The 15,687-nt window shown below is 45.8% G+C and overlaps 1 protein-coding gene across 12 annotated transcripts in view; it reads right to left on the reverse strand.

The window, feature by feature from the left end:
• SLC8A1 (solute carrier family 8 member A1) overlaps positions 1–15,687 on the reverse strand; it is a 304,433-nt gene that overhangs the window by 27,507 nt on the left and 261,239 nt on the right. For 7 of the 12 annotated variants that reach the window (XM_083432982.1, XM_083432975.1, XM_083432974.1 and 4 more), the window contains 2 exons: positions 7,462–7,592; positions 3,040–3,139 (listed from right to left, as the gene is read on the reverse strand). In XM_083432982.1, the coding sequence (XP_083289108.1) occupies positions 3,040–3,139; positions 7,462–7,592 (231 nt within the window). Of the gene's footprint in view, positions 1–3,039; positions 3,140–7,461; positions 7,593–13,906; positions 13,976–15,687 lie in introns of all 12 variants that reach the window. The other 5 variants (XM_083432980.1, XM_083432978.1, XM_083432979.1 and 2 more) reach the window with 1 other exon arrangement.

The following is a 15,687-nucleotide window of genomic DNA, read 5'->3' on the forward strand; positions in this document are numbered from 1 at the left end:
AGAGCCTAGGACTTGCCAATCAGAAGGTCGGCGGTTCGAATCCCCGCGATGGGGTGAGCTCCCATTGCTCGGTCCCTGCTCCTGCCAACCTAGCAGTTCGAAAGCACATCAAAGTGTAAGTAGATAAATAGGTACCGCTCCGGCGGTAAGGTAATCGGCGTTTCTGCGCACTGCGCTGGTTCGCCAGAAGCGGCTTAGTCCTGCTGGCCACATGACCCGGAAGCTGTACGCCGGCTCCCTCGGCCAGTAAAGCGAGATGAGCGCCGCAACCCCAGAGTCGGCCACGACTGGACCTGATGGTCAGGGGTCCCTTTACCTTTACCTTATGCTGGAAGTTAGACTAGATGGACCTTTGGTACCATCCAGAAAGGCAATTCTTATGTTCTTAGTATTTTTCAGCTAGTATGCTGCAGGGTGGTTTTTGTTTTAAAAAAACATTTAGTTTCTAGTACAACTGCCACGTGAGCTACTTTGGCAGAGTGGAACTCTGGCACAAAGATAATTTGAAGGCACTTGTTACTGTATTGCACAAGTGCACAAGTCCCATAAGAGATTTTTCTTTTAAAGGTCAGTTTTGTAAGATCCATCCCAAGGGACAGCCCACTTATTCTGGCAAAACTAGATACAGCAGAAAAACAAAAAGCATCAAAACTGGGTGAAGTCTGGAAGGACTGTACTTGCAGCCAAAGCAAAAGCTTCTGTGCAAATTGCAACAGGGAATCTTGAAGTGGGCACACAGCCTCAGATAGACTATTTTTCTGTTGTCGAAGCTTCCATAAAAGCTAGAGAATCAAGCCAAACTTACATCAGCTCATGAACAGGACTGCATTGGTACTATAGCTGAATGCAGAACCGAATCGAGCTTTTTTTATACTTTTGTGATTATAGATACCAGGCATAGGCAAACCTGGCCCTCCAGATGTTTTGGGACTACAACTCCCATCATCCCTGACCACTGCTCCTCTTAGCTAGGGATGATGGGAGTTGTAGTCTCAAAACATCTGGAGGGCTGAGTTTGCCTGTGCCTGATAGATACTGTGTGTGGAATGCAGCATAAGTGGTGTGTTTGTGAGTGGAGCAAAGTCTGTGCATGCAATAAGACTTTTTGACCCTCTCCTCCCACCCCACGTCTCTTAAACCTGCTCTCCCAACACTCCAGAGCAGATTTAGGGGGAACCGATGAGGAAGAAGGGGGGGGGGGAGGAGGAGGAAGTCCTGTTGTGTGAGTGAACCTCATTCTGCACACCCAAATTTGTTGCATTCTCCCCCGATATATTCTCAAATGTATATCCTGCCTTCCTTCCATAAGGGAATGAACTCACAGTGGAATGTGTGGGGCTCCCAAGTGGCCCCCCATCCTGCTAAGTATCAGCAAATTTGCTGTATCATGTGGTTTCAAACCAAAGGCACCATACAGCCAACAGTGTGAAACCCACTGGTGCAACAATACTCTGAGTGCATTAGCACCTATTTTGAAGTTAGGATCGTACACCCAAGAGATGCAGACAAATGCATCACATACATTTCTGCACCCACTACCCATGATGGGGAAATCCCACTGGTACTCTTCCTTAGTTAGACATCCCTCACCACCACCACCACTGACCCTTTAAGAAGAACCTCGAAGAAGAATTGGTGGTCTTTTGTGTTTGGTTCTTTCCCTGGATTCCCCCCTCCTAGGTTTTCCCTCCTTCCCTTGGTTTCCTGATCGCCGTGCTGACTTTCCAAGGGCCCCAAGGGAACGAAATCTATCAATCAAAGCTAGAGTGTTCTAGCCATCATACATCATGACCCCAGCAAAGAGCCTTCTGGTTTATAGTAGTCCCACTGAGGAACTCTCCACCACCCCTTTACCTTGGAAGAGGTGATGCCCATGGTCTAGCCCTCCTTTTCTCTTTGTTTCTTTCTTTGCCTTTCTATCTCTCCAAACAATTACCCATTCAGGGAAGGTGAAATTTACATTTTTTGCTTCTTTCTTTAACCTGATTTGCTTTCCCACATTTGGCTTCTATCATACTCCTTTCTCCTTATTAGTATTCCTTTTCCCTCCGTAAAGGTAAAGGGACCCCTGACCGTTAAGTCCAGTCACGGACGACTCTGGGGTTGCGGCGCTCATCTTGCTTTACTGGCCGAGGGAGCTGGCGTTTGTCCGCAGACAGCTTCTGGGCAACGTGGCCAGCAAGATTAAGCCGCTTCTGGCGAACCAGAGCAGCGCAAGGAAATGCTGTTTACCTTCTCGCCGGAGTGGTACCTATTTATCTACTTGCACTTGACATGCTTTTGAACTGCTAGGTTGGCAGGAGCAGGGACGGAGCAACAGGAGCTCAGCCCGTCACGAGGATTCAAACCGTCGACCTTCTGATCGGCAAGCCCTGGCTCTGTGGTTTAGACCACAGTGCCACCCGCATTCCCTCCTTAGTCTTCCTCAAACAATACTCCACCTTTCCCAGTTCCTCTGTAGATTTAATCAAATAACAACCTGTTTCAACTGAGTCCTATCCATTTTTGTAATAAACCAAATATCAGAGCAATCTAAGTTCTGGTTTGTTGCCTTGTTGCTCATAGTCCTCCTGGACATGCCAGTTTTCCCTACGGTGCGCTATGTCTCTAGAATGAAACACATGTTCCTTGAGTTAATGTGTGAAATCACATTCATGTGGTGACATGGACATACAACACAGAGAACAACATGAGAACAAGTGTCTAAACTCTGGTACTGTGCAGCTTCTATAGATATGAGTGGGGCTTGCATGATAGCCCTATGGAAGCAGCATTAAAAGGAATGGAGTTTGTGTTGTTGCTTTTCTGTGCTGCTCCCCAAGCCCAGTAGCGGAAAACTTCAACACACTGCAGTGCAAAATCTGTTCAAAAAGCAGGGTGATGTTTGCCTAGAAGCCCTGAATACCAACTCTACCTGCTTTGCTTTCAAAGCCAAGTGCAAGCTAGGTATATTGGGGTCAGGTTTCACTTGATGCCCTTAAGCCAGGAGAAGAAGGGCTTTTCCTAATTCATGGCACGTGCAGAAATAGAAAAACTCACCGGCGCTGACAGTGATAGCTTCAATGAACTGTTCTCTCCAGCTGTTTGTTCCAACCACAAGAGCTAGGTTTGTCTTCTTAATGAGCTTGTCCACGGTGTTCTGCAGACGGATAGACATGCGTTAGAAAGCGAAGCACATTGTCACTCCAGAGGCTTGAGCTCACAGAAAGAAATCTGAAACCCCCGTGAAGGATGATGGCTGGCTTCAGAACATTTATCAGGAATAAAAGTGGCTGAAAATGTGCACACATGCAATTCACCCTCCCCACTCCATATTGCTCAAAAAGAAGGTTTGGACTGTGTTTGCAATGTGCCTATTAGAATATATAATAATAATAATAATAATAATAATAATAATAATAATAATAATAATAATTATTATTTGTACCCCGCCCATCTGGCTGGGTTTCTCCAGCCACTCTGGGTGGCTTCCAACAAAGATGAAAAATACACTAAAATGTCACATATTAAAAACTTCCCTGAATGTCTTCTGAATGTCAGGTAGTTGTTTATCGCTTTGACATCTGATGGGAGGGCGTTCCACAGGGCGGGCGCCACTACCGAGAAGGCCCTCTGCCTGGTTCCCTGTAACTTGGCCTCTCGCAGTGAGGGAACCGCCAGAAGGCCCTCGGAGCTGGACCTCAGTGTCCGGGCAGAACGATGGGGGTGGAGACGCTCCTTCAGATATACTGGACCGAGGCCGTTTAGGGCTTTAAAGGTCAGCACCAACACTTTGAATTGTGCTTGGAAATGTACTGGGAGCCAATGTAGGTCTTTCAAGACCGGTGTTATATGGTCTCGGCGGCCGCTCCCAGTCACCAGTCTAGCTGCCGCATTCTGGATTAGTTGTAGTTTCCGGGTCACCTTCAAAGGTGTATTGTTTGTATTATGCTTTTAAGTCTCCATTTTGCATTTAAAAGGCCTGGAATATTTGCACTCAAAAAATTTCCATAAATGTTTTCGAAGTCCAATCCTATATACGGGAATAGAACCTAGTACTGCCTGCTCTTATCGCTTGTGGACTTCCATGACCTCCGGCAGTGGCTTTCCAAATCACCCACTTCCTGTTCCTCCACTGAAAAGGCCAGAGATTGAAGCTGGGGTGAAAGAAAGACAGAGCAAGAACAGATGCATAAATCCGCTCCACTTCCCAGTGGGGAGGAGTTGCGGTGGACTGCGTGGCCACCCACTCCCTTCCGGGGGCGGGGGACTTTGTCCCCCGTTGCCTGGGGGGGATCCCGGCCACGTCAGAGCCCGGCCAGCCAATCCACTGGCCGGGGGGGGGGGGGCGTGGCGTGGCCAGGGCCGTTTAAATGGAGGAGCGAGCCAGAGAACTTCCTCTTTGGCTTGCTTCCTCAATCACCCACCCTCCCTCCCTATTTTGCAGGTTAGGCAATGGCCTTGCTATGGACTTTGGTTGGTCGCCTTGGTTGTCCGAGGGGCCTGGTAGGAATTTTTCCACTTGGCAAATTGGCACTGACCACTTGGTTTTCACCTACCTCGTAGCAACTGTCACAACTTTGTTAGGGTTGCGGTTAGGCATTGTTTGACCTTGTGTGGGGGAGGGGAGGTGTGTACCCTTATCCTTGTTAAGGGTATTCCGTTAAAGGAATCTGGGGGTGTTGATCTAGTCTGAAGCCCGGCTGGGGGGCTAAGGCCTTGACACGACCCCAACGGGAACACCAGGGGGAGCTTGAGTTGGTTCGCATCGACAGGGCTCCCCCTACCGGCGGCTTACCCTTACTGGACTTCCTCCACAATGGGCAGGAGTCAGGTATAGGCAGGTCCAATCAATGCCTAAGCCAATACCGCTCACATTCTGTAGTTTCAATAAAGTTGTGGCCAAAATTTGCCCAATAACATAAACCTAATATCCGTGCCCTTGTGTGAGTTATTTCCAATGAGGGGGTGGCTGCAGGGTCTCAACACGCAACAGATATGGTTTCCAACACCTTGTGAGGAAACTGCTGAAAAAGACCTTCAAAACTGCCAGTAGGCCAGAAAATTTCTTTTTGTGGCCATCCTTGATTTCCTCTAAGTCAGACTGTACCCTTGTCTGCATCTAGCATCGATCTTCTCTACTTGTATTGAACCTGGGATCCCCTTATGAGGCAGTTTTATTTCCCAGAATGCAACTAACTAAAATTGATATGCATTACATACGGAGACCAATAGCTTCTTCCCCTCGCAAGTGAAACTTAAGAGGATTTTCTTAAAAACCACGTAATGATTAAAACTCAGTCGGGCCATCTGGGGCCAGATAAAATTGCTTTGGGAGCCAGTGGACCATCCTTGATTTAAGAGACGCTCAGGATATTTTGGCTGAGTGACACAGAAAATGTGGAGGCAGTGAACTCTCCCTGCCAGCCAGTAGTGCTCCTTCCCTATTTGTGTATGGAAAATTCTGCCTGATGGAGAACAGAAAGCAGCGTGTAAAGCTGCAACATCTGATTTCCCCACGACAGCCCCAGGGAATGCAAATAAAGAAATAAATGTGTCATTCGGAATGTAAATGTGATACAACTGTTAGTGCTGTGGACCAGTCTGTGTTTCCGCTGTAACGAAAAGAGCCAGAATGGTGCAGTAGTTAGGGAGCTAGTTTTAGGCCTGAGGAGACCTTTAGCTCATAGAGTGAACTGAGAGATCTGCTCTCTTCTCTCACAACCTAAATCACATGGGGATGCTGTTGTCATGAGGATGAAGGGAGGCAGGAAGGAAAGCTTCTGCTGCTCCAAAGTCTTTGGAGGGATAATTAATTTGGAGTCTTTGGTGGGATGTTTTAATTTACATTTAACAGCTTGTGGTCCAGGATGTACCGTATTTTTTGCTCTATAAGACTCACTTTTCCCTCCTAAAAAGTAAGGGGAAATGTGTGTGCGTCTTATGGAGCGAATGCAGGCTGTGCAGCTATCCCAGAAGCCAGAACAGTAAGAGGGATTGCTGCTTTCACTGCGCAACGATCCCTCTTGCTGTTCTGGCTTCTGAGATTCAAAATATTTTTTTTCTTGTTTTCCTCCTCCAAAAACTAGGTGCGTCTTGTGGTCTGGTGCATCTTATAGAGCGAAAAATACGGTACCTTACGGACCAATTGGTTTCTTATCCCTCCCTTTAAAAGACATCTGAAGGCAGCCCTGTTTAGGGACGTTTTTAATATTTAATGCTGTATTGTTTTTAACACTCGATTGGGAGCTGCCCAGAGTGCTGGGGAAACTCAGCCAGATGGGCGGGGTATTATTATTATTATTATTATTATTATTATCCCTAAGGTCTTCAGGAGAGTTACTGTCAGTGGTCCCCCATGGATTGGTATCCGCCAGGAATTTTGGGGCCCAATTTTATGGAACTCCATTCCAGTTGAGATCAGACAAGCCACCACCCTGTTGAACCTCTGGTGCCGAATGAATACTTCTTTTTTTAAAAAGGAATAAAAATAAAAACCAGTAGATTTTTCAGTAGACTGAAAATTTCAGAAGACTGAATTCTGATGCCACCGTTTTAACAGATTTTCTAGCTTTATCAGTTCAGTCTACCAGTATACCTCTTACAGATTATTTTAATTAAGCGGTCTACGAATTGCCAAAATAAATAACAAATGGATAAGGTTAGAAACCGATATTCTGAAAGGCATGGAAGACCAAAGTTTTCTCTCAAGATGTGAGCTCCATACCTGTGCCCTGCGTGTGTGGGGCTCTCACCTGTTGATGCTAGGAGTGGGGTGGCACTGTTGGCTTTGCTCCTGACAGTGTTTCTGGGCTAGCCATGCCCCCCAACATCCACACTCAATGGGTAGACCTTGGGGGTGGAGCTATTCTGGACAGGTGACTTGGGGAGTGAGCCAGAAGCACACAACCTTACTCCTATTGCAACGAATGAGATCTCAACATGTGTGCAATGCACAAATAGGACTTAACTATATTTCACAATCTGAGAATCTGGAAGTACTTTGTGCATGTTGCTGTCACGTTTGAGAAAGGCTTATTTATATCCCTTGAATTCACACAGGCACATTTTAAAAAATCCCAACAGAACGTGGTTCTGGGTGCATCATTTAACTTCCTGAGAATGTTTGCTTTCATTTTTTTTTAAATATAGTCCTTATTATTGCAGAAGGAAGAGGAGCAGCTGAGCAAGGCTTCCAGTGGCATAATTCCTTGCCCCTCCTTGTGAAGATCAGAATTAGAAAATGCATGCAAAAAGCAGGAAAAAATGGTAGAATAAATTATGTAAATCTGCCTAATCAGCATAACTTGACTAAATGGTGCAATCTGCCTTTTCTTGGGACAGAATTTGTTATTTTTTCGGCACAGGAAAACACAGACCTGGCCGTATGCTGTGCCATTTTACACAGATTTGATCCCGATTCAAAAAGAGGGCCGTAATAGTTTGGCAGGGAAGAGGGCTCATGGCAGCCCTATACTGCACCTTGAACTCGTAGGACTCCTCAATAATCACTTCCAGCTTCGTATGCTCCCCTAAGATAGGGCGCCCCATTTCTGCAATGCGACGCTCTTCCTCCTCTTTGCTCGTCAGTGGTTGCTTCTCTTCGTTCTCTTCTGGAAAGTGGGGAGAGAAAAGAATAAATTTACAGATTTTGAAATAGGGCTTTCACTTCTCCACAGCCAGCTTCTGTCAAATGGAGCTGAGATCTACTATTTATATTCAAATGTGCCCCATTGCAATGGCAGAAGCAGGCAAACATCTGTTATGGAAAAAGGACAGGCCATTAAGCAAGGGGCCAGCGCCTGCATGGCGAGGGGCCTGAACAGTGCTGCTGCAGATGGTCTGCCTGGAAGCATTAGCAAATGAGATCACTGGCTCATAACGTCTCCATATTTCAAGTGATTGCTTCCCCTCAGCCACACCAATCTTGCTATACCTCAGTTTAGGCTATACTTCAGATTCATGGACTCCTCTCACTACGACGACAATGTATTTTAATATCATTTTTTCATAAACAAACAAACAAACAAATAAAAATATCACAAAGCAGTGACTATTCTGCAGGGGCCAGGCCCAGTTTTGCTACTACGAGTACATCGAGGGTCTACTCTGAGTAGGGTTTTTATTGAATACCACCCTTAAGATTTGTTTACGTGTACGCCTAAAAATGTAGCTGGTTGGAATCCAGCATTGCTGGGCCGCCCACATCGGAAGAGTTGATTTTCAAATAAATAAATAAATAAATAAATTTTAAAAAATTTAAAAAAAAAAAAGCTCGAAGCTCAGCAACTTTGGTGTCCCGAGTTTCACTTTTTGAAATAGGGCAACCCTATGCTAGTGGGACTCCTTGTGATTGTTCCTGCTAGTGTAACTGTTTATCGTATTTATCTTTATTTTATTTATTGAATATGTTCGTCGCTTTATCTTGCCCAGGGCAACCCCCACATAGATAAATTAAAGCCAAGAAGAAAAAGAAATACTCTAAAAATATCCCGCCCATTTCTAAAAGGCCAAAGGCCTGGCTATAGTAGGAAGCAGTGAGAAGGATTATTGTTTTGTTCTTGTTCTTCTTATGCATTTTGTGTTTTTATCGTGTATTTTTGTAATGCAAACCACCTTGAGGTCTATGGATGAAGGGTGGCACATAACTTTAATTAATAATAATAACAACCGAGGAAAATTTTTGTCTGCTGCTTATACCGCAATTACTCGAATGTAACGCGCACCTCAGATTCGACGGTGCATTAGATTTGATTGCAAGCTTGAAAAATACCGCTGGCATGGCAAATACTTTTGGGGGAAATTGAGGTGCACATTAGATTCGATGGCACATTAGATTTGTGTACATATATTATATAATGGGACACGGGTGGCGCTGTGGGTAAAACCTCAGTGCCTAGGACTTGCTGATCGCATGGTTGGTGGTTCGAATCCCCGCGACGGGGTGAGCTCCCGTCGTTCAGTCCCAGTTCCTGCCAACCTAGGTGTTCGAAAGCACCCCTAAGTGCAAGTAGATAAATAGGGACCGCTTTATAGTGGGAAGGTAAACGGCGTTTCCATGTGCTGCGCTGGTGCAGGCTCACCAGAGCAGCTTCGTCACGCTGGCCACGTGACCCAGAAGTGTCCTTGGACAGCGCCGGCTCCCGGCCTCTTGAGAGAGATGAGCGCGCAACCCTAGAGTCAGTCACGACTGGCCCGTATGGGCAGGGGTACCTTTACCTTTATTATATAATGAGAGTGCCAGACAGGCCAATTTAGTTGAAAATGGCCCTGTGTACATGGCAAACAAGTGCTTGAAAACACATACCATACAAATATTCTTCTTAGGTTATTAAACACCTTGAACTTAATGATTTTACAACCTGCACTTTTTATAGGGTGATGAATATTACTTTGCTTACTTCCAAATGAGGTGAGCCAGTCTTGTTGTGTTTGGAGGTCCTCCTGCTCAATCTTCTGATTGATTCTGCCCCAAAGTCCTACCTGAATGGCAACAGCTCCTTACTTCCTAGAGCACTGGGACTAGCTGTGAATGGCTGCTGGGTGCACACTCAGAGGCAAACCTGGGTTTGTGCAATGTGTGAAATGGCCCTCGACAAGGACTACAGATCCTTGACAACTCTACTTAGTACAATGCACGTATTTTCAAACACCGGTGCTTGCCACATTCATACTGTGATTTATTTATTAAGTAGCTTACAGACCGCCGGACACCACAAAGGCTACAGGGTTGTTTACAATGATAAAACAATGCACTAACCATACAAACTTAAAAAGATTAAGAACAACCGCTTCCACGCAACTCAGCACCAGCACAGCCATATCTTACTTCTCCCCCAGGTTCCCCTCATACAAAAGCCTGCCAGAAGAACCTTCCCCCTACTTTGCTCGTTTGAAACGATCTTTCTGTATTTTGTACCCAAGAGTACCAATTGGGTGACTGGCAATCTGTTCCCAACCCTTGGTTAACATGCCCGACTCAGAGCAAATTTAGCTTAGTCCAATAAATGTTCAGTGTTCCTCTTTTTCTTTATTTTTTTTGAGGTGGTGGGGAGCTGTGTTATGTACCCTATGGAATGCCCTGAACTTTTGCTGTTAGGGACACCTCTTGCATTCTGTGGGTCTCTGGCATTTCGGAATAAGAAACTCCAAATAAATCCATCCTCTTTTTGAAAAGAGACACCTGGCAACCCTCTTCATGTCTGAGCATGCACAAGTTCCTCTTGCTGGGAAGGAATTTAATTCTTTGCTTTCTGCCAGCCCCTTCAGCTCTCTTTTCCTTTCCCCACTTGTAACCCCCCCCCCACACCTTTTGTTCTTTGGAAGAAGTGAATCCGGAAGGTGCTAATGCAACTTGATTGGTGTTTAAAAACAATGGGAAGCAATTTGTTAATTCGAATGCTACCCAAGACAATGATGGTGGCGGGGAGGGTGGGCGGAAACAACTGTGATTTTTTTGTTTTTGCTGGAAGTGCCTGAACCAGCTGCTGTAGAGAGAGCGGGACTATGAGGGAGATGCAGAGAGGCTTGGGAGCGGGTGCTGGCGTTACCATGAGGAGCCCATAGGTGGCTGCAGAGGGCAGTGCTTTGCAGAGGGCACCAGCTCAGAGAGAAAGGAGTCTCCTTTCCCAGAAATACCCTGGGCGCTTGCATAAGTTATTCAAGAGTGGCAGACGCCAAAGAAAGGATGGGGGACTTGGATTGGAAAGGAGGTGAAGGGTGACTCCCCCAAATGGGCAAGGAGTCCCAGTGGCAGAGGGAGATGGCAAAGAAAGGGAAGGAACCGTGGATGATGGGGTTTCACTGCCATGAGAGGTGCAGAAGGCAGAGGCTGAGCTAGAGACTACAGCAGGGAGTGGATGCAGTCAGTGGCTGACCTACCTACATTTCTGGGGCCTTGAAGCTTGAAGTGTTATGGGGCCACCTTCACAACCAGAAACAAGGTCTGGGTAAGGGTAACCACTGTTATCTTCTTCGGTGGGGTTGTTCCATGACAGATCACCAAAACTTCACAACATCTGTGCTACTGACTCTCAAAACTTTGCAATTGTTGAAATACAGTGGTGCCCCGCAAGACGAATGCCTCGCAAGACGGAAAACCCGCAAGACGAAAGGGTTTTCCGTTTTCAGAGGTGCTTCGCAGGACGAATTTCTCTATGGGCTTGCTTCGCAAGACGAAAATATTTTGCGATTCTTGAGGTTTTTTCCCGCTCCCCGCCCCCTTTTTCTAAGGCGCTAAGCTGCTAATAGCCTTTTAGCAGCTAATCCGCTAATCCCGTAAGCCTTTAATAGCCGCTAATAGCCGCTAAACCGCTAATAGTGCTAATCCGCTAATAGGGTTGCTTCGCAAGACGAAAAAACCGCTAGACGAAGAGACTCGCGGAACGGATTAATTTCGTCTTGCGAGGCACCAGTGTATATATAATAACAAAAGTAATCTGTTTGACTTGTGCGACTCAAATTGGCTCTACTAATTGCTTCTGGGGACCCTCCAGGATTAGGGATGCTTCATGAAGCTTAAACTTCATTTGTTTCAGATCAGATCTGCCCCTAGATGTAGTTCCCCATGTGAGGCTGGTGACCCTGGTGACCCTTCCCCTTCATCAGTGGGACCACCTGGTAGTGGCTAGGTCTGGTTGCTATGCCCATTTCTCAAAATGCACTGCTCCAGGGCATTATGGGAGAGTTAAATAGCTCCCCCACCCAAGGATAAGAATACATGCAATGAGAGAAAAGTCTGCAGAAAAAAGAGGCCCAGTTGTATCCAAACAGCAGGGGATGCTGTCCACTGAGGCTGGCTCTGATCTAGCAAAGTGGCCGAGAATTCATGAAAAGACCTAATAGCTGCAGGGTTTGATAAAGAGGGGTGTGTGTGGCATTTTCATGTTTCATTTATGATGCCAAAGTGCTTGAGGCAGGCAAGAAGATCACAAAAGACTTGGGAAAGGGCAGTGCCCCAAGAGAACCTGAGCAGATTTTGCCTCTGAGACACCGTTTAATTTCAGGCATTAGGGATGACAAAATATTACCTGGCAGGCAGCAAAAATAGGCTGCCATAAATAGCTCAGCTGGTAGAACATGAGACTCTTAATTACAGGGTCACTGGGGTGAAAGATTCCTGTATTGCAGGGGGTTGGACTAGAGGGGGCTCGTGGTCCCATCCAACTCTACAATACTATGCTTCTAGGACTGAAGGTTGGGCTCAACTTTGTGGGTTATAAGTTGGGTTGCTCTGGATTGGAATGATACTGTACCTCCCTATTTTATAAGACAAAAGCAGTTATCCTTAAACTGTCAGAATCCTCTAAGGCCAGAGGGATGAAAAGGCCTTAGAGTTCCAGTCCTAAATCTTACTTCATGGATGGCTTATATATTTGTTCCTATATAAGGAAGGCCAGGAGCTCAGCTCATCGTTATGCATTCCTCATATAATGAATAATCATGCACACCCTACTTCTCCTTAAATTGCTCCCTGATAACTGCTACTACCAGGGGAACCAACTTGAATAAAATATTGGGGGGTCCCAGATAAGCCCCACCCCCGATTCCCCATCCCTCACCTCACTTTTTATCCCCAAAACAGCTCTGTGAGGTTGTCTGGTCTCAGAAACAGTGCCTGGTCCGGGGCTACTCTGAATTCTTAAAAAGGAGAGCTTGAACACAACTCTCTCCAGATATAAGTTTCTAGGCATCGGGTTGCATTCCCACCACCACCCAAAATCAATGAAGGTGGGCTGCAAAATTATGCATTTGCCTGCTTGGACATATTTTTAGGACCCACCTTATTTCTGTGACAATAAGGTGTTTTAAATTGCTTTTAAATATTGCTTTTTAATTGTTGTAACCTGCACTGGGACCTTGGGGCAAAGGGTGAATTAACAACAACAACAGGTGGGGAGATTTACCCTCCAAGTCATCTAGTTTATTTCTTTTAAATGATAAGCAACCGGGAGTTCCTTCCTCTCTTGTCCTAGCAGAGCTCTGTGAACCCAGTTTGCACTCTCTGTCTTTCCTCTAATCACAAGGGCCATAAAAGGTTTTTGACCAGTCCTAGCTAAGTTGCCATTCAGCAACCCTATTACAAGTTTGTTTACAGGGCTTGTTGGGAAATGAAGTCCAAACATGGAAATGAAAGAAAGGCATCAATGCCCATCAACTTTAGGGTGGCCAGGCGCCCTCAAATATTTTATGGGTGTGTGTGTGTGTGTGTCAAAGTGACATGGGCCCCTAGGCGTTGGTGCTTATTCCCACTACCTTGGATCTCCCCACCTTGGCTCAGCCCTGGGTAAACAAGACCCAGACTACTTTTCCTCCTAGTCTCTTATAATGCACAAAGCATTTCTCTGATTAATGCTGTGCTTGGGTAGAGAGATGCAGACTTCCAATCGCCTGCTTTGCTCTATCTCCCCTCCTGGTCTCTCTCCCTTTTATGTGCTAGTGGGGGGAGGCGAGAGCCTGCCAAGTGGTCAGTTGCAGCCACACCCCATCATTTCTGGCCCACCTGTGTTTACCCCTGGTTGATCCAGGAGTGCTGGTGTGCAGAGACTGGTGCTGACCATTGGCAGCCTCACACGCTATCCCATCACAAAGCTCCTAAGAGATGAGTTGTACGATGGTTACGGGGAGAGTGAGCCAAGTCTTTTGTCAGCTTTTATTTGCCTACAACCTCACTTGGGTCAAAATACTGAGATTCATGATGACTTCCTTTAACTTAGGACTGGACAGATGTCTGCCTGGCAGGCTTAGATGATGCAAGCAGGCAGTGTGAGTTGCTATTAAAGAGCAGCAATTTGCCAATAATTTAATCCGTACCTTATTTTTCAATGGAACCCACCCACGCCCTACTCCAATGCACCACATATATGAAGTCCTAAACTATTGCTAATGCACATTATCTGTGGAACAGAGACCCTGGCAAACAGAATACCTTGAATGTTGATTACAGTAGAAGGAAAGGGATGGTCTCTAGGATGTACCTTCCGGAAGACAGGTTTGCCTAGCAAAACGATTGGCAAAAAGTAAAAGATAAGTGGGTTGCTTTGAGTTTTGGTGGCCGCTTTAACACTTGGTGTTGTTAGATTTGGTTAGCTGCAAAGAATCTACTTGGTGAATGGCAACTTCATGTGAGGTTATTGCTATGACAATTTCCCACAGGGGACTCTCAAGCACCGCCTTCCCGCATTTTCAAGAATAAACAGAGCCATGAATGAGGTCCCAGCCAGCCTGCTCAAGTGCTTCAAAAGATTAGACTCCTACTCGTCACCTTTGAAATGGTGGCCTCCTAATGGAAATCTATTTCCAATCACAATTTTGCAGCTTAAGATTTCAAGGAGGGGGGAAAATGATTACGGCGAATGGGCACTTGTACATTTTTAATGCAGTCTTTATCATTCTCTTCTTTCCTATGCAGTTCCAATCTCCCCCTGGGTTCCTCAGAGCCATAGCTATGCTGCAGACATTTCTCAAGAGAAGTTAACAGAAATACATAAATTATAAAGTGCTCCTTTAGCCTCAGGGCTGAAGGGCTGGCTGCATCTGCTCACCTGGTCGATGCTGGTGGAGAAGCATGGAGTAAAGAGCAGGCAGAGATTAACAGAACTCCACTGAGTTCTGGCAATTTCAGCAGACACGAAGAGAGCATAATGGACCCTTGGTAGGTCTGCTTGATAATTCTGTTACTGAGATGTTGACCTTACTCAATGTCAAAGACATCAGTAAGTTCTTAGAACAGGCAGGCTTCTTAAATTATAAGGGGAAAGCTGCTTTGCAAAAGTTCTGTGGATGGCATACGGGGCAGTGTTTAAAAGTGAATGGCTATCTTTATCACAGCATTAAATTCTATTTAGGATGCGATCCTATGCACATTTACCTGGGAATAAACCTCACTGGAACATAATTCAAAGTAAGCATTAACAAATTTGCCTTGAACAAGTCTAAGATGATCTTGTTTCCAAAGACATGATTTCCCTTACAGATTACTGAAAAATTAAATCCCATTTTTGGTGAAAGAAGTGGCTGATGAATCCATTGAGTACTCACTTCTTAAAGGCAGTTCTTAAAAACAAACTCTTCTGCACAAGAGCTCTTCATCCTTAAAGTAAGAAGTCATCTTACAGAAGAGGCGGAGCTTTAGCAAGGGGAAGCTATTTATTTGTAGATTATGCTTAAGCCATCTGTGTCTATTATAGACGTTGTTCAAAAATAATTGCTCGGTAAAAGGGATGCGTAAAATTCCCCTGTCTTTTTCTGGAATGAGCTAAACTAGGTTGGATTTGGAATGGGCCCAAAGCTGTTCATTTAAGAGTTCTTCCTATTTCTGAGCTTCAGGCCTGGTTTTGCTCCAGGTTATGTCATTGGGGGGAACGACAAGACCTAGAGGTCTTGGGACGCGGGTGGCGCTGTGGGTTAAACCACAGAGCCTAGGACTTGCTGATCAGAAGGTCGCGGTTCGAATCCCCGCAACGGGGTGAGCTCCCGTTGCTTGGTCCCTGCTCCTACCATCCTAGCAGTTCGAAAGCACATCAAAGTGCAAGTAGATAAATAGGGACTGTTCCAGCGGGAAGGTAAACGGCGTTTCCGTGCGCTGCTCTGGTTCGCCAGAAGTGGCTTAGTCACGCTGGCCACATGACCAGGAAGCTGTACGCCAGCTCTCTCGACCAATAAAGCGAGATGAGCACCGCAACCCCAGAGTCGGCCTAATGGTCAGGG

Source organism: Podarcis tiliguerta (genome assembly GCF_965153285.1).
Source record: "Podarcis tiliguerta genome assembly, chromosome: 3".
Lineage (NCBI taxonomy): Eukaryota > Metazoa > Chordata > Lepidosauria > Squamata > Lacertidae > Podarcis > Podarcis tiliguerta.